This window comes from Mauremys mutica, chromosome 3, assembly GCF_020497125.1.
Source record: "Mauremys mutica isolate MM-2020 ecotype Southern chromosome 3, ASM2049712v1, whole genome shotgun sequence".
Taxonomy (NCBI): Eukaryota; Metazoa; Chordata; order Testudines; family Geoemydidae; genus Mauremys; species Mauremys mutica.
This window is the reverse complement of record NC_059074.1, coordinates 150,276,368-150,301,258: the sequence shown is the minus strand read 5'-3', so window position 1 is coordinate 150,301,258 and position 24,891 is coordinate 150,276,368. Positions and strand designations below refer to the sequence as shown.

The window sequence follows — 24,891 nt, the reverse complement described above, 5'->3', positions numbered from 1 at the left end:
CTTTCTGGACCTACCATATTAAAGCTGAGAAGAACCATACAATGACACAGAATTGACTAACACTAAAAAGGTATAGCTATTGAATATTAACAAATTGTCTTAATTTAATACATATAACTTAACCAAAATTAACTATTAATAACCCTCAAACCAAGCTGTATTACAACAAAGAGCACTGAAACAAGCAATGAGACCTGCTGCTTATAGACGAAAGAAACTAGGGAATGCCAAGCCCCACAATTCTTTATATCATTTTTCCACCATCTCCCTCCCCAGTGGGTTCCACCATGGCAGCTTTAGTTGCTGTTGGGGCTCCTCAGGCGCCTCACTGGCAGGGCTACTGTGGAGCCTGCACTGAAGTAACATGCACAGTTGCCCTTGCCACATCCCCTCCTTGGACAGGGGCAGGCTGTTTTGGGGTTACACCCATTTCCTGCAAGTTCCTTGATAAAGAGAATATTGTGGACTTTTTACACTACTACAGTTCCCCCATTCTTTTGTTTGTTTGTTTTGTTTTTTTGCCACCAGAGGACATTAAAGTGAATCTACATCACGAATATGTTTAGCAGCTAAGTACGTACTTTATCTGCCTTTATAGAAGCCAAAGCCAGTTCCTTTTCTTTCACTGCCAATTCCAGAGAGAGTTTGGCAACAGATTCACTGGCTTCCATCAGCTTAGAGAGACCTATCAAATATAAGATAATCATGGCAGTTCAGAAAGGTGAAGAAGAATGCTATATTTTTGATAATTCCCAACTCTTCTCCAATCCGTCCCCTAACATCCACCCACCAATTTTTCCCCTCTCTCATTTACCTGCCCACTAGCTCACAGTCTTGTACCCTGGGCTTCTCATCCAATCTTATTCTCCTTCCCCTTCACTCTTCTCAGGGCCCTTGTCCTAGTGCCCCCTTCCCTGTCTCCAAGTCCATGTCTTCTTGCCCAGCCAATCTCGGACTCTTTCAACCCCTGTCCCCATTTTTTTGCCCCCTGCCAGATTCCACTTCCAGTCTCTTCTCTCCACTAGGGCCCTTTTCTCAATCTGCTTCTCCCACCTTTCCCCAGTCTGGCTCTTGTCCCCTCTGCATTCAAGTCAGGAATCTTTCTCCTCCACGTTGTATAGATGCCAATGGGGTGATATTGAGAGAACAGAAGAGACACTCTCTCTGCTGTCAGTTCCAATGCCCAGCCTCAGCAGCCATGAGCTGCAATTGAAGGGAAAGTCATGCTCACCCCCAGTAGCCCGGGGATGGCAAATGCACACTTCAGTTACATGCAGGAGCTGAGATAGACTGGAGCCTGCTAGTGCAACTGGAATCTTCAGAGATTTTAGCAGCAAAGCTCTAATAAATTCCTATTAACCATATGCAAACTATATTTTTTCAAAGTGTTATAACTTGACTGAATTTGGGTAACTTTTCTTGGGAACAGCAAGGGGCACATCCCTGACACAAATGTAACTCCACATGCTGAATTTCAAATCCCTACTCCAAAGCACAGGGGACTAGATCTTCTCAATTAAATAGCTGTAATAATTTTTTTAATATGGCAAAATAATTTATTTTTTCTAATCTCATTCTTGCAAACAGTGGACTCATTTTGAGTATAACTTTTCAAAAAGTTCGATCTGAGTGTCATGGGGCAAGTGCACTCTGTCCCTCCTTTGGGGTGGAGGAAGGGACATTATAGAACTGCAGATGAGTCTATCAGACCATCCTTTGCCTCAGGGCAGTATGGCCTAGTGGCTAGAGTCAATATGGCTGCCCTTCCTCTCAGGACTGCATGGCCTAATAGCCAGAATCAATACAGCTGCCTTTCCTTGCAGGGCTGCATATTCTAATGGCCAGAGTCATTACGGCTGCCCTCTCTCACAGGGCTGGATGGCCTAATGACCAGAATCAATATGGCTGCCTTCTCTTGCAAGGCTGAATGGCCAAATGGCCACAGTCAGTATGGCTTCCTTCTCACCGGGCTAGTGACCTAATGGTCAGGGGGTGGTGGTGGCTGGGGTAGGACCCTGTCAGAGGTGAGTGTACTCAAAACTGGGTCAGCAGGGATCCAACCAAAACACGCTGACTTAGTTCCTGATCCTACAACTGGATCAATGACTCATCTCCCTGGGCTACTTCCTACCCTGTCTTCCAGTGGCATGGTCCACGTGTCTCCAGCCTGTGGTGCTTCCAACCGTTCCAACACCTCCTGGGTGTCTGTGGGTAGCTGGGTATCTACCCAGGTCTCCGCAGGCTTGGGCCCCCTGATCTGGGGCTCTGGCAGCTTCTTGGTGGGAGCTTGCATTGTGTGTCCTCTCTCCTCAGCAGTCCCTCCTGACTGAGCTGGGTTACTCCCTTTTATACTAGCTCTCTATTTGGAGCCTGTCCAGCTGGGGTAAGGGGGCATGGCTTTCTCTGCCCAGAGTACAGGGCTAACCCCTCTTGTCCAGTGCAGCATACGTGCAGACACCCAGAATGGAAAATTTCCACCCAAATAGTTAAAGTATGGCAAAGTTATAAGAAACTAAAAACACAGTCTTATAAAGGCAAGTATCTGGCAACCTTAATAATAGGCAGCACTGCCAATTCTGCCTATAGTAATTGTAGAATCATAGAGATGAAGGGACCTCAAGGGTCATCTAGCCTAACCTCTAATTGAATGAACTTAGGGCTTTCAAAAAAATACTATGAGCACTAGCTTCAGACAGAAAAAGCATATAACCTCCCTCATACTTCTGCCTGTCTCAGCCACTTCTCCAGCCACGTTCAACACTGTAGCTAGGGTAGGAGGCAAAGTGACAGTTTGTGCTGAATTCTCACTGCTAATGCAGAAACTTTAGAGAAAGGATTGGAGTGGTTTTAAGCTGCCTCTTCCACCCCCAAGCCAGTCAGTCAGGTGTTCTTTCTAGCCATTTTCAACTTCCACTCTCTGTTACATAAGCTAATTTGGGAATATTAAGTATTTATGTTTAACAGAGGGAATGCTCAAATAGATGATTAAACTAGTTTTAATGCAGTATTTGTACCACTCTTATCATACCAAGGGACTTGGCCAATTGATGTTACTACCTGTAATACAACATGCACTCACCGCTGCAGCGCTTCCTGCTGGTTACCTCAGGAATTAGCTTATCCCAGCCTCAGAGCACTTCCTGCTGGCCAGTGCTTGTCTTTTCATTATCAATCTCCACCACTGTAATTCAGGCCATGCGTCCCTCCCGGCCCGCGGTGCCCTTTCTCCTGGGTACTGCCCTGCAGCAGTGCCCACACACTTGGGGTCCTCCCCTCCCCAGGGAACCTCAATCCCCTAGGCCCACTTCGCCTCAGTGACCCACAGCCAGTCTTCATCTAACCCATTCTCTCAGGGGCAAACTGCAGTCTGAAATGGCCACTCATCATTGGCAAGGGGATTGGACCAGCTGCCTCTTCCTTCCCTGGCTGCTTCCCCCCAGCCCTAGTACCTCCTCCAGCTCTGACAGCAAGTCCTTTGCCTGGGGGTTTGCCTGGTCTACACTACGCGTTTAAACCGGTTTTAGGAGCGTTAAACCGATTTAACGCCACACCCCTCCACACTAAGAGGCCCTTTATATCGATATAAAGGGCTCTTTAAACCGGTTTCTGTACTTCTCCCTAACGAGAGGAGTAGCGCTAATATCGGTATTACCATATCGGATTAGGGTTAGTGTGGCCGCAAATCGATGGTATTGGCCTCCGGGCGGTATCCCACAGTGCACCACTGACCACTCTGGACAGCCATCTGAACTCAGATGCACTGGCCAGGTAGACAGGAAAAGCCCCGTGAACTTTTGAATATCATTTCCTGCTTGCCCAGCATGGAGCTCTGATCTGCACGGGTGGCAATGCAGTCCCAAATCCAAAAAGAGCTCCAGCATGGACCGTATGGATGTGATCGCTGTGTGGGCAGACAATTCTGTTCTATCAGAGCTCCGTTACAGAAGACGAAATTCCAAAGCATTTTTTAAAAATCTCCAGACAGAGGCCACAGCAGGGACTCAGCACAGTGCTGCGTGACAGGCGTAACAGAAAGCCACAGAATAAAATGGACGCTCATGGAGGGAGGGAGGGGGGACGGAGGACTCAAGCTATCCCACAGTTCCTGCAGTCTCCGAAAAGCATTTGCATTCTTGGCTGAGCTCCCAATGCCTGTAGGGTCAAACCCATTGTCCGCGGTGGTTCAGAGCATAGCTCGTCAATTTATCTCCCCCACCCACCCGCAGAAGGAAAAGGGAAAAAAATCATCTCTTGACTCTTTTAAATGTCACCCTATGTCTAATGAATGTTGCTGGTAGACGCGATGCTGCGGCACTGAACTGTAGCTTCCTCGCCCTCCCTCCTTGGTGGCTGATGGTGTAATATGGCTGAGAGCCATCGTCATCATCAGCCTTGTGGCAGATGGTTCAGTGCAGAAGGATTGGTATCCGTCCTCATCATCAGACCATGAGTGCTCCTGACTGGCCTCCTGGTCATTCCCAGTAGACGGTACAGAACGGCTGGTAACCGTCTTCATCATAGCAACAGGGGGCTGAGCTCCATCAGCCCCCACCCTTCATGTGTAAAGAAAAGATTCTGTACTGCCTGGACTATCATAGCAGCTGGAGGCTGCCTTCCCCTCATTTCATCTCACTAACAAGTCACTGTTTCTTATTCCTGCATTCTTTATTACTTCATCACAGAAATGGAGGGACACTGCTACAGTAGCCCAGGAAGGCTGGGGGAGGAGGGAAGCAACAGGTGGGGTTGTTGCAGGAGCACCCCCTGTGAATGGCATGCCGCTCATCATTTCTGCGGGATCTGACACAGAGCAGCTGTGCTCTCTGGTTCTCTGATACACTGGATCTCTAGTACACTTGCCCCATATTCTAGGCAGGACTGATTCTATTTTTAGATACCATAAAGGAGGAATTGACTCAGGGAGTCATTCCCAATTTTTGTCTTTTGCGACCCCGGCAGATCTCAGCCAGGGGCACCTATGACAGCAGCAGATGGTGCAGCACAGAAGGACTGGTAACCATCATCTCATTGCCAATTTACAATGGCGTGGTAGACGATACAGAACGGCTGATAACCATCTCTGCTATCATGCAAAAGCAAATGAATGCTGCTGTGTAGCGCTGCTGAATCGCTTCTGTCAGCGGCATCTAGTACACATACGGTGACAGTGACAAAAGGCAAAGCAAGCTCCATGCTTGCAATGCTATGGCGTCTGCCAGGGCAATCCAGGGAAAAAGGGCGCGAAATGATTGTCTGCCGTTGCTTTCCCAGAGGAAGAGTGACTGACGACATTTACCCAGAACCACCCGCGACAATGATTTTTGCCCCATCAGGCACTGGGATCTTAACCCAGAATTCCAAGGGGCGGGGGAGACTGCAGGAACTATGGGATAGCTACGGAATAGCTACCCACAGTGCAACGCTCCAGAAATTGACGCTAGCCTCGGACCGTGGACGCACACCACCGAATTAATGTGCTTAGTGTGGCCGCGTGCACTCGATTTTAAACAACCTGTTTTACTAAACCAGTTTATGTAAATTCGGAATAATCCCGTAGTGTAGACGTACCCCCAGCTCCTCCTGCCCTTCCCCAGCACTGTGCTGTCTAAGGTATTCTTTGTTCTTTCAGACAGCCAGGTCCACCTCTCTCCAAGGCTGGAGAGAGACTCACTACTCCTTCTGGTCTGCCCTCTTTTATACCGGCTTGACCAGCTCTGATTGGAGGCTTCCTGCCTCTTCCTGATTGGCTCTCAGCCCCAGCCTTCTCCAAGGGCTGGTTTTTAACCCTTTCGGAGCCAGAGTGGGGTGACTGCCCCGCTACACTACCACATATAGTACTCTGAAGTAACCATAATTTGAGTTACAAGGTTTAACATACACATTTCAGGTTTGGGCTACTTGACTGTGATACATCCTAAATGATCTGTGAATGAGAAGCCCAACAATAAAACAGAGGTCATCTGGGACCATATCTAAGATTTATCTTTATTCCCTATTCATCTTACCTATTTGCATGCGTTCAGCTTGTTCATTAATGTTTCCTAGCTTTTCAGAATAAACATCTTTGTAACCATTTATGAAAGAGAGATAAGATTTGGGTGTAACATGAGCTCTTCGTCGATATCTGAAAGGCAGAAATTTAACAAAATTATAATTTAATATATAACTTTCACATAGTATTTGTTGGAGATCTAAATAGCCACACTACTGTCCAGATCTTCAGTTTTAAATGAATTATTTTTTAAAACACAGACAGCAAATATTATATGGAAAGAAAAGCATTTCATGCAGTCAAAATGCAGCATCCCTTCACAATGATAATACTTAATGTCACCTTTTATGTGCAATTACATCTGTCCTTATCCACACAAGCTATATTAAAGTTTTATTGTACCATTTTTTATTCTTATCCTACAATTGGAATAAGGTTAATGAGTTGCCACATCTTTGTGATTATTATGGATGACTTTTGAATTTATCAAATACAAACTTCATTTCTGTATTAATAAACTGGAAAAGACAATTATTGCTTCATATATTATAGTGCCATAAACATTATTCCATAAATAATAGTAATATTTTTGTGGTTGCTCAATTTTTAAATTTGTACAAAATGTTACCTTTGGAAATAATTCTCACAGCTCTCAGAAACCATATCATGAAAGAGGCCCATAGTTTCTACTACTTGTGTTTTAACTTCAGAAGAACAAACAATATTAAATTCTGAAAGGAAGTAACTGGCTACAGCAACAAGGGCTTCTTTAGGCCATCGATTGAACCAGTCCATAGTGCAGCCTGATATCAGACCAGGAAATTTCAAAGAACGTGCACGGAACTTCTCACCAACCTAACAAGAGTAACAGTTTTAAAACAATGCTTAATATAGTGTGTGTGATACCATATTTGATTTTATCCAAAACATTAACATGTAGATAAAATCTAAGCAATTTTTTTCTAATTCTTATAACATCATGCATAGTTTTTACCCTATATCTGCATCCTATTCTTTCTTATTATCTTGATATCCTCAATAAAATTAACAAAACAGTAGAAAAACACCTCATATTAAAGATGAATGCTACTTAGTGTTTTAAAACTTCAGTTAGTTGTACATTAATTTCAACTAAATGCTTTACATCCACTAACACTTGCTTTGAGGGCTCTTGTTTTTCTGGCAACAATCAAGGACTTCAGTAAAACCTAAAATACTGAAAAATTGCATTCAATGCTTGATATATGTCCTGACTCTTCAAATTATAAACCTTGAATGATCACATCATGTTTTATATGGGAATCTACCCACAAAAATAAACAAGATAGTTATAAAAAGAAAACTCACTGGAGAAAAGCAGAGAACAACATGCAAATTCTTCTTTGACCGTGATATAAAATACTCATAAAGATTATCAAATGTAGGAGGAAATCGAGGCAGCTCTTTTTTCATCACAGATATTAGTCCTTGTGTAATTTCATCCAACTCATCCCGAGCAAATAAATTGGAAATCTTTATACAAAACCAAAATTGATAGGAAAAGAAATTGCATTAATTTAAGTGATTTATAATATATTTTATAATTGTAATCTATCTGCCTCTACAAACATAGACACAATTTAGATGAACTAAGGGCCAAATTCTTCCCGATTTACACCCTATTCAACTTCATTAAAGACAATAGATGTTAAGGAAAAATAAAGCCCTAAACTAGCAAGTTCACCCTTCGGTAATGGTGGCCTCTGAAATGCCCTCCTCACTTATTTTCTCCCTAATACTGTACTTTTATGAGCAGAAAAAGGTATTCTTGCAAGATACTGACCTAAATCTAGAAATTTATATTGAGATTCAGTTTGGGCCCTGAATGTCCCAAATTTGAGATAGTTGGGTTTTAGATCCTTTCTAGCCCAATTAATTATTACAAAAATCAATGGCAATCAGGTATTAAGAGCAAATGTTGAAAATTTGTATTGCTAAAGTATACTGTCATTTTGAGGATCTAACCTCTCCTGAAGATAGCAGATTGTTAAGATATTCCAGAAATGCTTCATCTTTTATTTCATTATCAGTGAAAATGAAAGTGATGCCTTTTCCTTCTGCACCAGCTACTCTATATAGAAGTTTTAGATCATCTGTTAGATTGGAAACGTTATAGGATCTATGAGGAAAAAGAGAAATTACAAATTTGCTTAATGCACAATACAGAATCATTGCAATTTTTCAAATTATATTTAATATATAATTTGCAGAACGAATCATGACTATAATATCCACACACTTCAGCAAGGAGAAGATCCATCTCCCCGTGAAATCCACTGAAAGATTCAGGCACAATTCAGGAAAGCATTTAAGAACGTGCTTCTGAGCTATGATGGGTAGCTATAATTTGCTGAATTAGGGTCCTAGTGAGCAACCAATGATGCATAGATGAATCAGAGTGTAATAATATTTTTTGTTTAATGTTTTTAAAGATAGTGCTTAAAATAAAGATTAAAATATTTACATTTCCTCAAAAACATCAGCTTCTAGTTTTGGAGAGACAAACAACACAATATTTTTTTCATTTACCTGGTTAAAGTTATCTGAAATATTCTGTATCCAGCTATAAAAGAGGCCAATCTTGAAAGACTCTGTTTTCCAGAACCACCAACTCCTACAAGTAAAGCATTTCCACATGCAGTCCGAATTATTCGTGAAATCTATGCAGAAAAAATACAAGTAATCTGTGCTGTGTTTAGCTAGTTATAGAAAATTAGCAGAGTTAAATATCTGTTTTACTCCGAATCTCATTTGGGAGAATATTTTTTAAGTCTCAAAGATCAGCAGAAGGACATATGTTTTTATAGAAGACCTTTCCCATTGAGAAAAATAAAGCTCCTACTTCCAAATAAAGCAACAGTATCTGAAGAGATTCATGTGACTCAAGTGAAAGGGCTGCATTTTAAGAACATAGCTTCTAATTTATGAGTTGTATGTGGGATTTAAAATAAATATGTTTAGAATTTGCATTTAATTGTAGATTTAAGATTGAAATTTTCCAAGCTTAATCTCTTAATGAGTGGGACTTGTTAAAAAATATGCACAAAAGCCATTTTTAATTAGCAGAAGAATGAAAAAAAACCCACTTCTACCGTTATAGAAATGTTTGCAATTTTTTTCTAAAAACACAGCTCTTGATTAAAAGGTAGAGAAATGAAAATAGAGCATGGAAATATCTCTCACTGCAAAGAAGAGCCTTTCAGTGCTCTAATGAAAACTGGTTTTCTTTTGACCAACTTATGAGCTTTCAAGAATTGCACTCTGTCCATATAGGTGTGAGGCAATTCTCCAAAAAGGGCCATATTTTGGAGTTTAATGTACCCACCCTACACACATCCACATCATATAGAATTTGAAATCTTATATTATGTACATTTAGATGAGGTATAATGTGGAACTGCCAAGAGATGCCGTAAGCCAATAGGTGAGGTGAAACAAGGGTACGCAAAATGAGAAGGTGTCTTTTTTTTTTTGCACAGTTCCAGAAACACTGCAGCATGACCATGACTATAGTTTGTACTGTTTAAGTTAATTTCAATACCTTAATGTGGTGTTTATTGGTCAAAGCTAACAAACGACAATGTATTAAAAGATGATTATTGGTTTTGCATAGGCAAGTATTTTTTTTCAGAAATAATGAAATTGTTTAGCATGTGGCAAAAATGAATATCAAAAGTTTGCAATACACCAACATGAAATATTTTCACATCACATATTGTCAAAGTATCTCACAAGTGATAATAGTTTTCTATACTGTATTTTCAGTTGAAATTTGCCCAACAGATCAGGCTCACACTTAAGATTGTGCATCAGTAGCAGTAGATTGCATGCACATAGTTTGTACTGCATAGTGGGTTGAAATAAATGTCCATGAATTCCTAATATAATGCTTCTCCATTTGTAAGCTTTTGTACATATAATGTTGCATCTAGTCTGCCTTATAAAAGTTTTTGTGACTGCATCCTAAGGGCATATCTACATAGGGAAATAGCTCAGAAGGTATTGTACAAAAACTATTTCAAACTAGCTCCCCATGTGGACACTCTTATTCCACACTAAAGGTACATCTACACTGCACACTACTTTTGGTGCTATGTAGAGTACATCCACTACCCACACTCCTAGCATGGGAACAGTGTTGATGGAGAGGCACTGCTTAGATCAGTAGAGTAAGGACATCCCTGAATCCTGTGGGTATGTACCAGGGTATGTACCCTACTCATCAAATCAGTGCCTCCCTCATCTGCACTGCTACTTTTAGCAATGTGGTGTCCTCCTGCTTCCCTGCTGCTGAAACCCTTGCCTAAAGCAGGGAAAGGCTCTAGCAGCAGGAAAAGTTCTGGCAGCTCCCTGCAGCATCAACCTTTCCCTTCTACAGGGAAAGACTCCTGCAGTGCGGAGCTGCCAGTAGCTTTCTAGTCAGTGGGAAAAGGCTTTGGAGGAGGGAGGCAGTGGGGAAAGACTCTGGTGTGCCCCACTGCCAAGCCTTTCCCTGCTGCATCCCCCCGCCAGTCTTTCACTGACATGGGAAGCTACATACCCCATGTGGACGCAGACTGCTTTTCATTGCGGCATATAGCTACACATACCCTACATGGCACTGCCAGTAGTGTCCAGTGGAGACGTTGCCTACGGGTGCCTTTTTTGCAGCTTAGCTTTATCCAAAGTGGCACTCTTAGTACTATAGTGTACACATGGGCCGTTAGTATGGAATAGCTATTATGGTTTAAATTCACACTCTAGCTTATTTCACAATAGCTTCCCCATATAGACAAGCCCTAAGACTTGGCAATTTTTGCTGTTGGCAAACAATGAAACCGTCCCTCACTGTTATTGTATAATACATCTGCCTTCAAAGCTTCCTTTAATACAGTTATTTGATATATATTGTCTTCTTAATGCATAGTTTTACATTTATTTAAAGGGGTTTTCATATTCCATTCTTTACTGATATCTTTATACTGTTCAAATCCTCCTGTATATTCCCCAGATCTTTCTTTATATTAACACCTAACTTTGTATTGTCTTTGCATGGTAATTTTTGAGATTATGCAGCTTTCTCCATCCACCATATAACATGCGCAAATTGAAAAAGACTGTCCCCTTACCAAACCTTCTGAACATCACTCCCTGCTTCCTTCCAAGAACATTTAGCTTTACACACAACTACCCTCTATACCCTACCTGACAATTCCAAATTCAAATTATCAGTTTAGTTCTACTATTCATGTGACTCATGAGGTCTAGTAACCTAAATTAAATGTATTATTAAATGCTGTAAAAAACAAAACCTTAACAAGATGTGTCATTGCATCTTTAAAAAACACCAAATCGAGAAATGATCCCCTAATGGTTTCATTGTATTGCCTCTGGTACATTTGTAATTTTTCACACAGAAATTCAAAGCTTGGGACCTGAAAGAGAGAGAAAAAAGGCAAGAAAAATAACAATGTTAATAGATAAGTCCTGCCATATTAGTATAACTACAAAGATAAAAACACTTATCTGAATAAAATTATGTAGGCAAATTTTTTGGCAAACTCCTTCACTGAATTACTTCCCAGTAACTGGAGATCAATTAATTTGCTGCATCCATAGACTCTCTCTTTCAGAATTGTGTCCCATTATATAGCCAGGAACTGTTAACAGCATTTAGAACTAAAATGGGCTTGCATGCTCTGACATGGCACATAAACTGCATCTTTACAAGGAATCCAGCCCACAGCTCCTGCTTTTTTCACTTGTTCTTATATCTAGGACACTGGTGTTCTTATTAGTTCCTTCAGGATTTATTTGCTTGTGGCTTATTTATATTGGGACAGATTCTCAGTTGTGCTGAATTTACACTTTGCACTATAGAGGAAAGTAAGATGAAAAGGTGGCTCAAAGCCACATTTTCAGCTCCCTTGATTCTCGGACAGTTGTGGATTGAAACAGTTCTGCAAGTAATTTAAAACATCTTAGGGGCTCAATTTGCTGAGTCACAGAGTTGAAGAAGACTAACCCATTGTTAAGGAGGAGTCTCTGGAGTGGTCTCAGCAGGTGTGGAGGAATGCAGAGACCAACAACTCATCTAAACTCTCAACCCCCTGTTCTGGCAGACTGATGGCTGGAAATAATGGCAAACATGAGCTTGGAACAATCATGGCAGTATTCCCCTTTTGTGGTTTCTGAGAGGGTCTCATTATAGATGGAATAACTCTGAACCTTTGGCTTGATCCATTTGACCTGTCTCACCATGATGGGGGAGGGAGAACACATGGAGAAATATAACTTGTTGGGGGATCTTGTTTGAAGAACAAAGCCTCAAAATGTTGGCCCCTAAAGAAGAATAGAGAGTAGGGGAAATAATTTTCTTTTTGCTGCCCCAACAAAAGCTAGGATTCCAAAGGATAAGGAGAATGCTGAAAGATCACTGGCACAGAAGTGGTCCACTAATTTCAGGAAGATAGATACAACTCAAATATTTCACACTACAGAAGGGTTAGGAATCAGACATTTGCTAGAAATTCAGTCTAAAATTTTCTTTGCTAATTTCACCTATAATTCCTAATTATATCTCCTTGTATGATTCAAAAGAATCCATCTCCTTCCTTGGGGTTTACAACCTTCAAATACTTATGCACAACTATATTGTCCCTGTCTGTTGGCCAAAGTAACAGTATACAAATGCTATTTTTTTTAAATCTTTCCTCATAAATCAATCCCCACATTTATATTGCTCTTTTCTGCATTGATTCAAATTTTTCAACAACTTTATGATAATTAGCTTGCCAAAATAGAACACAATATTTTAGGTGCGGTTCCAATAGCCTTTCATGGAAAGGTACAAATGCCTCCTCTGCTTTGAGATGTGATGTTTCTTTATACACTGCACAAAATTACTTTGGCATCTCATGTAAATTTGCAGTCTACCGTCAACCCAGATCTCTTTCATCATTGCTGTTTTTCAAGAATCTCTCTCCATGGATCTGCGTATTGGATTATTTTCCCCAGATGTAGTAGGTTTGCATTTTTCCAGAATGGATCTTATTTTATTATTTCTTTAAATGTGCAATACGATCACTTAAGTGTAAGATCACAGTTTCAACCCATAACTATGTTGAAAATTTATATGTGCATATAATACATGGTCAATCTTCAGGCCTGCCTGTAATTGTTCTTTCATTTAGGTGTATGATTGGTTTTAAATCACTCTTAAATGCTACTTAATCAAAAAGTTTTAGGATCCAATTGGTATACAATTGCCTATTTTACATGTACATTCAGGCACATTATTTTGAAAACATAATCTTGTGTGAAAATATTTCCCATAGAGGTTCAAACTGACTTAGATTTCCTAATGGAAGCTACCATAAAAAGTTGCTAAGGATATGTCCATACTTACCGCCGGGTCGACGGGTAGCGTTCGACTTCTCGGAGTTCGAACTATCGCATCTAATCTAGACGCGATAGTTCGAACTCCAAACGTGCTCCCGTCGACTCCGGAACTCCACCACCGCAAACGGCGGTGGCGGAGTCGACGGGGAAGCCGCGGACTTCGATCCCGTGGCATCTGGACAGGTAAGAAGTTCAGACAAAGGTAGTTCGACTTCAGCTACGCTATTCGCGTAGCTGAAGTCGCGTACCTTAGTTCGACCCCCCACCCTAGTGTAGACCAGGCCTAAGTCAATTTTTTCTAGTGGGGGACAAATGTCAGCTAGAAAATTTGCTGCCAAACACAGATAAACTATATTAACAATTAAAATGTACTTAAAATCAGCAAAGAAAAGTTACATTTGAACTATAACACATTAAAAAAGCATCAGACACATGTAGCTCCAAGTCATGGGCAGATGGGAAAAAAAGTAAAACTCAGGTAGAAAGGAGACTGAGCATCCTTTTATTTAGAAGGTCTTGCAGTGACTGCTTCAAGGCTTGAGAAGGTACCTTTCTCCTCCTGCTTCAACACCAACCTCCTGTTTGGTCTTGACAATAACTTTCTTTACAAATGAAGTAAAACACGTGGCCACTGCTGCTCTTCCTGAATTAGCATTCTCTTGTGTGTCATGAAGAAAGAATCTTAAATTGTCTGTACCAACCCCCACAACAAACAGTGATTTTAGATTCTCTATTTATCCTTCAGGATTTAAAATTTCACTTATATTCTTCAGTGCTGTCTTAAAGGGCAGGCTGCGGGCCGCACAGGAGCACACAATCCTGTTAGTTCTTAAAACTGTTTCACTGGTTCTGTGTAGCCAGAAATATGTCTTTAAAACTGGAGAACAGTGGAGTAAAACAGAAGAGAATGAACAGCCTATATTTATATCAGGTGGATTGTTTACCACATTTTAAATTGCTTTTTAAAGATGTACATTTACATGATTAACTGTAAACTAATTTGTGACCAACCTAAAAATGTATTCCCTAAACCAAAATGTGTGCATTTATTTGATAAAACTTTCAATATGATCCCAACAATATACCACATTTAATAATTAAGAAAACATTTGAATGCCTAATTTTTGAGGTGTAAAATAAAATACCATTTCATAAATTTTGGGTGCTTCAAATACAAAATCTTCAGGTTCATCACCAGTCGGTTCAGGCATATCCTGTAAAAAATCTACAAAATATGGTTCAGCATGGAGAACTGATGCCAATTCCGGATCCACATGTTCCTCAATTGCTCTAGAAGTGGCTTTATCAAACCAAGCTACATCTTCATCATTAACAAATCTACAAGACATAGATTAATACAATTTAAAAGAATGAAAACACTTTTTAGCTAAAAAGGAATGAAAATAGTTAATTAAACACTGAAATGACTCAAGTAAAACACAAATTAGATAATGATAGCCACTGAAATTTAAGTGCCACTATGTTTTACAAGTACAATATTCATATTTCTAGAATACAGAATAATTTAACTTTCTGACTTTCACCTAGTTACGACAGAAAATTGTATTTATTAGTTAAATAAGGGGAAATGATTCACTGATAGCTGTGCTTAATCAGAGTCCTACCTTTTCTCCCATCTTACTATGGGATTCAGTACATCTAAAGTCATGATGCCATCTCTCAGGCAGCAAGGAAATAAAAAATTGTGAAAAGAAGAAGGGATATACCTGTATAGGCTGATTTCACACCTTGATCCTTCAGACTGCTCCTATACCAAAATCCACAAATAGCAGAGGAAACACAAACAGAGAAGAAAGAATACAGAGGAGAGGAAGGGAGGAATGCAGGATGGGAGAAAGCTGAGAACACTGATACAATTACTGGTGAGGAATTTTCTTTAGTTAAGCCTCCTCTTTTGTTTCTATCCTTCTTATGGATTCAAACAAGCTATCAGAATTATGAAGCAGTTCCTTTGTAGTGGGAGTGTGATTTCTTAAGAAACAGCTAGGAACATTCTGCTTAGTAGTAGTAGTAGGTAAGAGTGTGTGATGGGGACTACCTCAGGTTCTAGAAAAGGGGCAAGTGGGTAGCTAAGAAGAACTCTGAATCACAGATATTTAAATGTGCTGATATTCATCCTTCTTTTCTCCTCCTTCTCAGTGATGGGGAGTGGAAAGAATGGGACAACCCCAAATCAGACAGCTGTGAGCAAAGCTCTGTGCTTTTGGATGAGGAGGCAAAAATACTGAAGAATTGAGGGGGGGAGTTAGCCTATATATAACCCCTAAATGTCATTATTATTCTACTAGCATTCTGATAGATGGCACCATAACACTAGCTGTGCTGAACCCAAAGCAGAGCAGGAGAAGACAATGCATGAACATTATATAAATACATTCATCTTTCATGTCCCTTTATGTACTTTGGTATTATCCAATCAATTCAGAATGTGAACATATTCAGGAAATTTATATCACATAAATTGCATGCTAAAAACAATGTCTTCCGCTTTATAGCTGGCTCTCGCTAAAAGGGTTTTATTTTGAAGCTTCATGGCATAATATTTTATGAGTGGATATGGTCCTGACTTCAAATTCAAACCGAGTGTCATCCTTCTTCTTCCATTAAACAGGGCACTAATGTCTGTACAAATATATATTTTTGTTTATGTATACTTTTGTTTCTCATAATGTGCAGCAGTAAGCATAATTTAAGGCACAAAAAATTTATGCACAGATAATGTACTCTACAGTTGATTTATGTTGAGTAGTCTTTCTCATACTATGGGGCAATGAGAGTGTCTGGCTGGAGCAGGAAACTCTTGTCTTACTTTCATTTATAATCTTGAGAATAAGAAAATGCAAATTGCTGCATAGAATTTTAGATTTCCTCTATAAACTCCCTCCACTCTGCTGGAATTTCATGCATCCAGAGGGGCTGTAGGAACTAAGCAGGGTTTTCCACTAAGTGATTCTTCCCACCCCCTAACAGCTGCTGTGGCACCAGCACTGAGCTCAGGGAAACGGTCTGCCTTCCTCCACTCATAGTTCTCCCTTGCTGACATTCAGCCAGTGTGGAGCTCCCTAGGGAGAAGGGAGAGGCAGCAGCCAATGGATTCAGGGCATTTCTGGCAGAGACAGAGACTCGTGGTGAAGCATGCTTGGTAAATAAGGGGCTTTAGATAGAAATGATTAGAGGGATCAGTTCAAGTGAGAACAGGTTCCGAAAATGGGATGGCAGAACGGATGGGTGTCAGAAGTACAGCTTGGTGGGTGGACTCAAGAGGGACTGGGGAGTGAAAGGGGACAGGCTCTACGAATAGGGACACAAGGAGAACAGGCTGAGGGAATGGGGGAAAGAGAGGCTCAAGGTGTAACTTTTTTATGTGTTTTAGCTGTCATCATTTGCTGCAGTCTACATGCCAATGTATATTGAGCCTATTTTTGCTTCATCCATATTTTAGGAAGCCTGTGGTCAGTATTTTGGAAAGCTCCAGCTTTTAAAACTTTACTGCCTTCTTTATACCAGAAGATTATTGGAATATAAAAATTATAGCCTGCCTCCACTTGACTACCAGAGGCAAGCATTGTGAAGGAGAGGTTACTCACCTTGTGCAGTAACTGGCATTCTTCGAGATGTGCATTCCTGTGGGTGCTTCACTTCAGATAGGCATGCACCCTGCGCCTTTGATCGGAGATTTTTGGTAGCAATGCCCATTTGACCCACACTTGTACCCTACATATCCTCGTGTCCCGTACTGAGGCTATATAGGGCTGTGCGGGCAAACCGCCCCCAGTTCCTTCTTTACTGCAAAGTCCCACAGAGGAAACCTTGAAGCAGAGGGGAAGAAAGGTGGGTAGTGGAGCACTCACACGGACACAAATCTTGAAGAACTCCAGTTACTGCACAAGATGAGTAATCTCTCCTTCTTCAAGTAGTGTCCCTGTGGGTGTTCTACTAGAGGCGACTCCATGGCAGTAACCCCTTAAGAAGGTGGGAGTTTTGGAACAGAGGCTATCACAAAAGAAAGAACTGTGTTGCATACTGCAGCATGTGATCTTGCAGAGTGAACCAAAGCATAATGGGTGGAAAATGTAAGCACTGAGGATCATGTTGCAGACCTGAAGATTTCAGCAACTGAATGTCCTTAAGTAGGGGAACGCTGTAGCCTATGCTCTAGTCGAATGCACAATCACTTGTAGAGGAGGTGGAACCTCAGCCAAACCGTAACAGGCATCCAGAGATCCAGTGAGAAAATGAAGACAGGCTCCCTTAGACCTATCTGTAATACAAATAAAGAGTCTAGGAGTCTTCCTGAATGCCGTAGTGCTGTCCAAGTAAAAGGCTAATGACTTCTTAACAAGTAGTGCATGAAAGGCAGATTCCTGTATAGACTAATGCAGCTTAAGAAAGAAAACTGAAAGGTGAATAGTTTGGTTAATGGCCACTAAAATCCATCTTCAGAGACAGATGTAGCAGCAAGCACATAGTTAATAGCCCTGAATTAACCTTGATGTAACTCATAGAAAGGCCTGATGTTTTCAATTCCAGCAGCTAATCCAAGATAGTGGAAAAATGACTGGACAGGTGAAAGATGAAGCCGGTTACACCAGAGATGATATCTTCTCCATTTCTGAAGGTAAGTGTGTCTTGTAGATTACTTTCTGCTACTTAAAATTACATTTTGTACCCTTGATGAACTGGCTGCCTTTAATCCTGAGAACCACTGAGGAACCATGCTTGTACTTGCAGAATGTTCAGATTGGGGTGAAGTATCTGACCTACATCATAAGAGAACAGCGGAAGTTTGGTAGGGGAGCTGCCACAGGGTGAGAGGGTGAGGGGTGAGTATGATGAGGTAAGGAAACCAAACTTGTCTTGGTCAAGTTGGTGCTATCAAAATTACCTTGGCTTGGTCCAGTCTGATCTTGATGAAGATCTTTAAGGGTATGCCTAAAAAAGACTTTTTGTCCATGTAATGAGGAAAGCATCTGCTAGAAAATGGGGGTCGAGTTCTTATTTGCAGGTGTTGCTCTAGAAAGCTTGTGACCCTCAACAGGTAAATCTTCCACTGTGGATTGCACTTCCAAAGGAAAACCAGACAACTGAAGCCAAGAAACTTTTTTCATTACTCTTGTGGTGAAAATATACCTGGCTGCAGTATCTGCCACATCAAGTGAAGCCTGCAAAGATGTTTTTGCCAAGAGCTGACCTTTCTTTATTATGGCACTAAACTGTTCTTGGTATTTCTGTGGCAAATGGTCAATAAAAACATTAAACTCATAGTTCAGGTAGTCATATTTTGACATCAGTGCCTGATGATTAGCTATCCTGAACTGTAATGGCATGAAGAGTAGCTCTTATGGGGTGACTTTTTGGATATGTTGCCTGCCTAATTCACATGACCAGAGAATTTGGTGCTGGGTGAGAAAACAAAAAATCAAAATGCCTGGCCAGGATGTAGTATTTTTTTAATCAGCTTGTTTGCATGTAGTGGGGACTGTTGCTGCAGTTTGCCTGATGGTCTTGGCTGTGTCAAGAAGGGCTTAATTAGCTGTCCGTGCCACCCAAGCTGAAGCAGAAGTGTGCAATATGCCAGGCAGCTTGTGATGGGAATCTTGGACTTCTTCGAAGGGAATTTGCAGGGTGTTAGCAACTTGCTTCATCAAGTACTGGAACTGGCAAAAGTCATCAGCTATTGATGGTGGTGGTGGCAGTATAGCCTCATCAGGTAATGAAGAAGGATATATTTGTAAGGGGGATAACCTCTGTATTCACTCCTGCCTCTTGCTCCTCAAAGGTCTCCTCTGCTGACTCACAGTGCAGGGGAGGGATGGATGATAACGGGTAATGAGGCTCTCTTTATTCCTTATAGGAGTTAATTGGGGCCCAGAGAAATTACTGGCAGTACATTGCCCATGGATTCTGTTATGTCCTAGAGGCAGCCGGTGTAGAAAGCAATCACTTGAGGCCAGAGAGCAGACAGCTAACCAAAATCTCCATTTTATTTACAGAAACAGAGAGCTCACTCAGCCGGTTGAAACCGGCTGAGCTATCCCTTAATAGTCTAACTCAGTTGCCATAGTAACAAAACCCATGACAACCAAATACACAACATATTCCTCCCCCCCTAATAAGAACATCCCCTAAATAAAACACACACTAAACTAGAGAAGGAGGGTAGACTGCCTCCATTCCCGGCTAAACCCTGGGGATTATTTTGCCCCATAACCGTGGGTTCGCCCTAACTAAAGATCCAGCCGATGAGGAGGCCTTCTGTCTCTAGGTGGATTACGGCGAACTTCTGGTGTTGTTGCACCCGAAAGTACTAGGGGCTCAGGGTCCGCAGCACGAATAGGTGAGGAGGTGGTATCAGCTCGTGCTGGGCAAAGGGGTATCTCAGCTGCCGGCAGTAATGGAGGAGAACAGTCAGGAACAGGTGACTCATGATTCGGTGTCTCACCAGGAGGGGTGAAGTCAGACCCCTCAACTGCAGATGGGTCCTGAAGACTGGCATGACCTGGCAACAGCTGATCTACATGTCGCCGCCAGGTAAGATTCTCTCCAGTCCGGACTGTATAGGAAACAGGTCCTGTTTGAGTGATGACTGTGGCCGGGACCCATTTAGCTCTGGAAGTATAATTCCGAGCCAAAACTGGCTGCCCTGGGCTAAAGGTTCGGTCTTTTGCTCTGGGTGCCCGTCTGATTACTTGATATTGCTGCTGATGTTGCACAGTTTGTCTGGGTTCAGAAGGTTTCAGCAGATCAAAGCAAGTGCGCAGCTGTCGTCCCATCATTAGAAAGGCTGGGGAAGCCTGGGTCGTAGCATGAGGTGTGTTTCTATAGGAAAGTAAGAAGGTATCCAGACGCTTTTGAATGGAGTGTTGTCCCTTTGCTGATTTCAAAGCGTTTTTCATTGTCTGCACAAATCTTTCAGCTAATCCGTTGGTGGACGGATGATATGGTGCTGACGTGATGTGGTGTATCCCATTTGCCTTCATAAAATTTTGAAACTCCTGAGAGACAAACTGTGGTCCGTTGTCGCTCACAAGTTGTTCTGGCAAACCAAAACGACTAAAGAGTCCTCGTAGTTTTTGGATAGTACTCTCTGCAGTAGTGGACTGCATTATAGAGACTTCTGGCCATTTAGAATGGGCATCTACTGCCACCAAGAACATGCTTCCTTCAAGGGGGCCAGCAAAGTCAACGTGAATACGTTGCCACGGGTTTTCAGGCCAGTCCCATGGGTGTAGGGGTGCCCACTGGGGTGCATTTCTTACACTCTGACATGACATACAAGCTTTTGCCTTCTCTTCAATAGCACTGTCCAATCTAGGCCACCAAAAATAGCTTCGTGCAATTTCCTTCATGCGCACTATTCCACAGTGACCGGAATGTAGCTGTTCTAACATCTGTGATCTCAGGGGTGGTGGAATAATGACACGCCTCCCCCACAACAAACAACCAGATTGGACCGATAACTCCGTCCGCCTGGACATGTAGGGAACAAGGTCGGGTGAGACCGGAGAGGTTTGTCGAGATTTTCCATGCATCACCAGGTCCATAACTTGGGATAATACTGGGTCAACGCGGGTTGCCTTCTTTATCTGAGTAGCAGTGATGGGTGTATTCTCTACCTGTTCAAAGTAGAAGATTTCCTTTTGGGCACTATCTTGATGTTTGACCGGTAAAGGCAACCTTGAGAGGCCATCTGCATTGCCGTGCAGAGTGGATTTCCGATATTTGATTTCATATGTGTGTGCAGAAAGTATCAATGCCCAACGTTGCATATGACTAGCAGCTAATGGGGGAATGCCTGTGTAGGGTCCAAAAATTGATGTCAGAGGTCGATGGTCTGTAAGAAGAGTAAACTTTCGCCCAAACAGGTACTGATGAAACTTCCTAATTCCAAAAACAATTCCTAATGCCTCACGTTCGATTTGGGCGTAGTTAGTTTCTGCTTTGCTTAGAGTGCGTGAAGCAAAAGCAATAGGTCTTTCTTCTCCCGAAGGCATAATGTGTGACACGACCGCTCCCACTCCATAAGGGGAAGCATCGCAGGCCAATTGCAGGGGTAAGGATGGATCAAAGTGCATTAGAACTTCAGAATTTAACAATGCATCCTTAGCTTTGTTAAATGCAACATCACAGGCTTCAGTCCACTTCCAGGCCTTGTTCTGCCCAAGGAGCTCATGAAGTGGTTTTAGCAGTGTGGCTAACTGTGAGATGAACTTTCCATAATAGTTCAGTAGTCCTAGAATTGAGCGCAGCTGGCTTACATTTCGAGGTGGGGGAGCCTCCACAATAGCTTTAACTTTTGCAGGGGCCTTATGAAGACCTGCAGAATCGATGATGTGTCCCAAATATTCAACAGAGGGCTTGAAGAATTCACACTTGTCTTTGCGAACTCGTAGGCCATACTCTTCCAGTCTTTGTAGGGTAGCCTCTAAATTCTTTAAGTGATCCTCTTCATTTCTTCCAGTGACCAGGATATCATCCAGATAGCACTGAACTCCTGACAAGCCACACAAGATCTGGTCCATAGCCCTCTGGAACAGGGCGGGAGCCGATGTGATTCCGAAGGGTAGGCGACAGTATCGATAAAGCCCCTTATGAGTCACAATAGTCAACAGCTCTTGGGACTTTTCATCGACGTGCATCTGTAAATATGCTTGACTCAGATCAATCTTACTGAACTTTTGTCTCCCAGCCAGGCCTGCGAAGAGGTCATCGATGCGGGGAAGCGGGTATTGCTCTGCACACAACACTGGGTTGACAGTGACTTTAAAATCACCGCAAATCCGGAGAGAGCCATCTTTCTTCACTATTGGAACGATAGGAGTGGCCCATGAGCTATGGGTAACTGGTATTAGGACTCCATTGGTGACCAGGCGCTCCAGGTCTGCTTCAACTTTTGGCCTGATGGCATATGGCACAGTTCGGGCTTTCAGATATTTTGGTGGACTGCCAGGTTTAATGTTCAATGTCACAGTGATTCCCTTCATACTTCCCAAATCATCTCCAAAAACAGCAGCATGTTTCCTTAGTATAGGGGTTAGACTGGTTTCTTCTTTAGTCATCCGGTGCACTCTGCCCAGTTCAGCTGAATCTTCCCAAGCCAAGACCTACCCATTAAGGCTGGGTAGTCACCTCTCACCACAAACAGTGGCAATTTAGCTGCCTGTCCATTGAGCTCCACCTTAACATCAATAGTGCCCAACATGGGCACAGCTTCACCTGTATACGTCTTCAGAACAGTTTTTGTTGCCTTAAGCGGAAGATGCTGTAGCTTTTCCTTATACACAGTCTCAGGAACCAGCGAGACAGCTGCACCGGTGTCTAGTTCCATGCGTATAGGTTTGCCCTCCAATAAGGGGGTTACCCAGTATTCATGTGAGCCCGCTGCCAAAGACAAAACATGCAGTGGCACTTCCTCTTGTGAGGAGGTGTCACCTTGATCATCCTGGGTCTGCTCTAGGGTATGCAAGGTTCCTCTTTTTGTCGGCCAGACCACAGGCCTCTTTTTCTTTTGTTTACAGGAATACTCAATGTGTCCCTTTTTGCCACAGTGTCGACACACCAGGTCCTTACATGAGCATTCTGATTCCTGGTGACCCAGCTTACCACAGCGGTAACATTCTTGACTCTGCACCGTTTTGTGGGTCAGTTCTTGTGACACTTTTTGCACCCTAGGGGATGCACCGATGTATTGTGCCTCCCTTGTAGCCAGTTCCATGGAGACAGCAATATCAACAGCCTTCTGTAATGTAAGCTGAGCCTCTGTCAGTAGGCGCTTCCGTATAGCTTCACTGCAGAGGCCACACACTAACCTGTCACGCAGGGCATCATTTAACATCTCTTTAAATTCACAGTGTTCTGCTAGCTTTTTTAAAATGGCTACAAATTGTACAACTGTTTCATCTTCCTTTTGGTCTCTTTTGTGGAACCTATATCTTTCAACAATTACCAGTGGTTTTGGGGAGAAATGAGACCCCAGGATTTCCACAATGTCACTGTAAGATTTAGTCTCAGGCTTAACAGGGTGTAGTAAGCTGCGTAGCAGAGAGTAGGTTTTAGCCCCTACAACAGTTAAGAATATTGGCACCTTCTTCGCTTCTGTAATGTCATTTACAATACCAAAAAGCTCAAAACGCTCAGTATACACATGCCACTGCTCTGTATTCTCATCAAAAGGCTCCAGGGGCCTGGTCAGAGTAGCCATGATTTTTAGTTTCACTTTCACAGTCAGTGCAAACAAGCAGCTTTTTTTCTTTGTTTGGTCTTTACCTTGACTTCTACTTCCTTCTGTTACTGGAGCAGCACCAGGATCCCATCTTCGTCGCCAGTGTTATGTCCTAGGGGCAGCCGGTGTAGGAAGCAATCACTTGAGGCCAGAGAGCAGACAGCTAACCGAAATCTCCATTTTATTTACAGAAACAGAGAGCTCACTCAGCCGGTTGAAACCGGCTGAGCTATCCCTTAATAGTCTAACTCAGTTGCCATAGTAACAAAACCCATGACAACCAAATACACAACAGATTCCAGTAAGGCCAATGAGGAGACCATAAGGCATGGGGGGAGGTATCCAGAGTTCGTCATCTCATGTGTTAATAGGTAGGGATCTGATATTCTGCCTTTCTTGCATCTGCATCAGGGAATAATGTCTCCTGGAGTAAACTGGAGAGCCTTGAACAGCAAGTTTTGAGTCTGAGATGGACTATCCCTCCACATATTGTACAGGAGGTGACAATCCCTCTTCCTGATTACTAGAAGCTGGGAAAGAGACAGCTCTCACAAAACAGGAGTGATTGGTGACCAAGCAGGCCTCAGTATCGAGAGGTGTCTGGAAGTTACAGGAAGGGGACATTCAGGCTCAATAGGTACCATAAGGTCGTTCAGGTATGGGAACTCCTGTGGTACTGAGAGCACAACTGAACTTGGTATGGGCACCAATGTTGTTCCCAGTGCTGTTGTCTGGGGCAATGGTGTCAGTACCAAGGGGACTGCGGATTCCACTGAAGCCGCTCTCTTGGTAACAGTATTCTTCAGTACTGAGCCTTTTACCGTTGAGGTACAGGACTTAGTTGAAGTCTTGAAGTGTTTCATAGTACCCAAAGTGCATAGAGTCTCACTAGCACCTCTCTCCAGGCCTGAGGTCTCCAGTGACTGAGTTTTCTTTGAGGAGGAAGTCTCTGTTCTGCTCCTCTTATCCCCCTCCTTAGACTTGGAGCGGAAAGCTCTCTGTACTGCTGGTGCAGTTATCAGCCTGTCTCATGGAAAGTATCAGAGACCAGAACCTTACTGCCCTCTTTACCTTGAAAAGTCTTGGTGACCATGATCTTGACTTCAACGGGACACTGACCGAAGTGGATGGCCCTTGTAGAGGAGGGTTCTCTTCACCTGGATCCAAAGCTGGTCTTAGCACTTGCTACATCATTAAGAGCCTGTATGTTATTTTCCTGTTCTTATGGGATCTCCCC

At 42.4% G+C, this 24,891-nt stretch overlaps 1 protein-coding gene and 1 long non-coding RNA gene across 2 annotated transcripts in view; one reads left to right on the top strand and one right to left on the bottom strand.

Moving 5' to 3' along the window:
- Nucleotides 1-24,891, bottom strand: part of DNAH8 (dynein axonemal heavy chain 8) — a 594,173-nt gene that overhangs the window by 110,514 nt on the left and 458,768 nt on the right. The window contains exons 61-68 of the mRNA XM_045010583.1: nt 14,557-14,749; nt 11,323-11,445; nt 8,561-8,691; nt 7,997-8,150; nt 7,340-7,504; nt 6,621-6,847; nt 6,006-6,124; nt 582-685 (exon numbers count right to left, since the gene is read on the bottom strand). Of these exons, the coding sequence (XP_044866518.1) occupies nt 582-685; nt 6,006-6,124; nt 6,621-6,847; nt 7,340-7,504; nt 7,997-8,150; nt 8,561-8,691; nt 11,323-11,445; nt 14,557-14,749 (1,216 nt within the window). The remainder of the gene's footprint in view (nt 1-581; nt 686-6,005; nt 6,125-6,620; nt 6,848-7,339; nt 7,505-7,996; nt 8,151-8,560; nt 8,692-11,322; nt 11,446-14,556; nt 14,750-24,891) is intronic.
- The window catches only part of LOC123366813, a 31,729-nt gene continuing 30,793 nt past the window's right edge, over nt 23,956-24,891 (top strand). The window contains exon 1 of the long non-coding RNA XR_006578192.1: nt 23,956-24,025. This is a non-coding gene — a long non-coding RNA (uncharacterized LOC123366813). The remainder of the gene's footprint in view (nt 24,026-24,891) is intronic.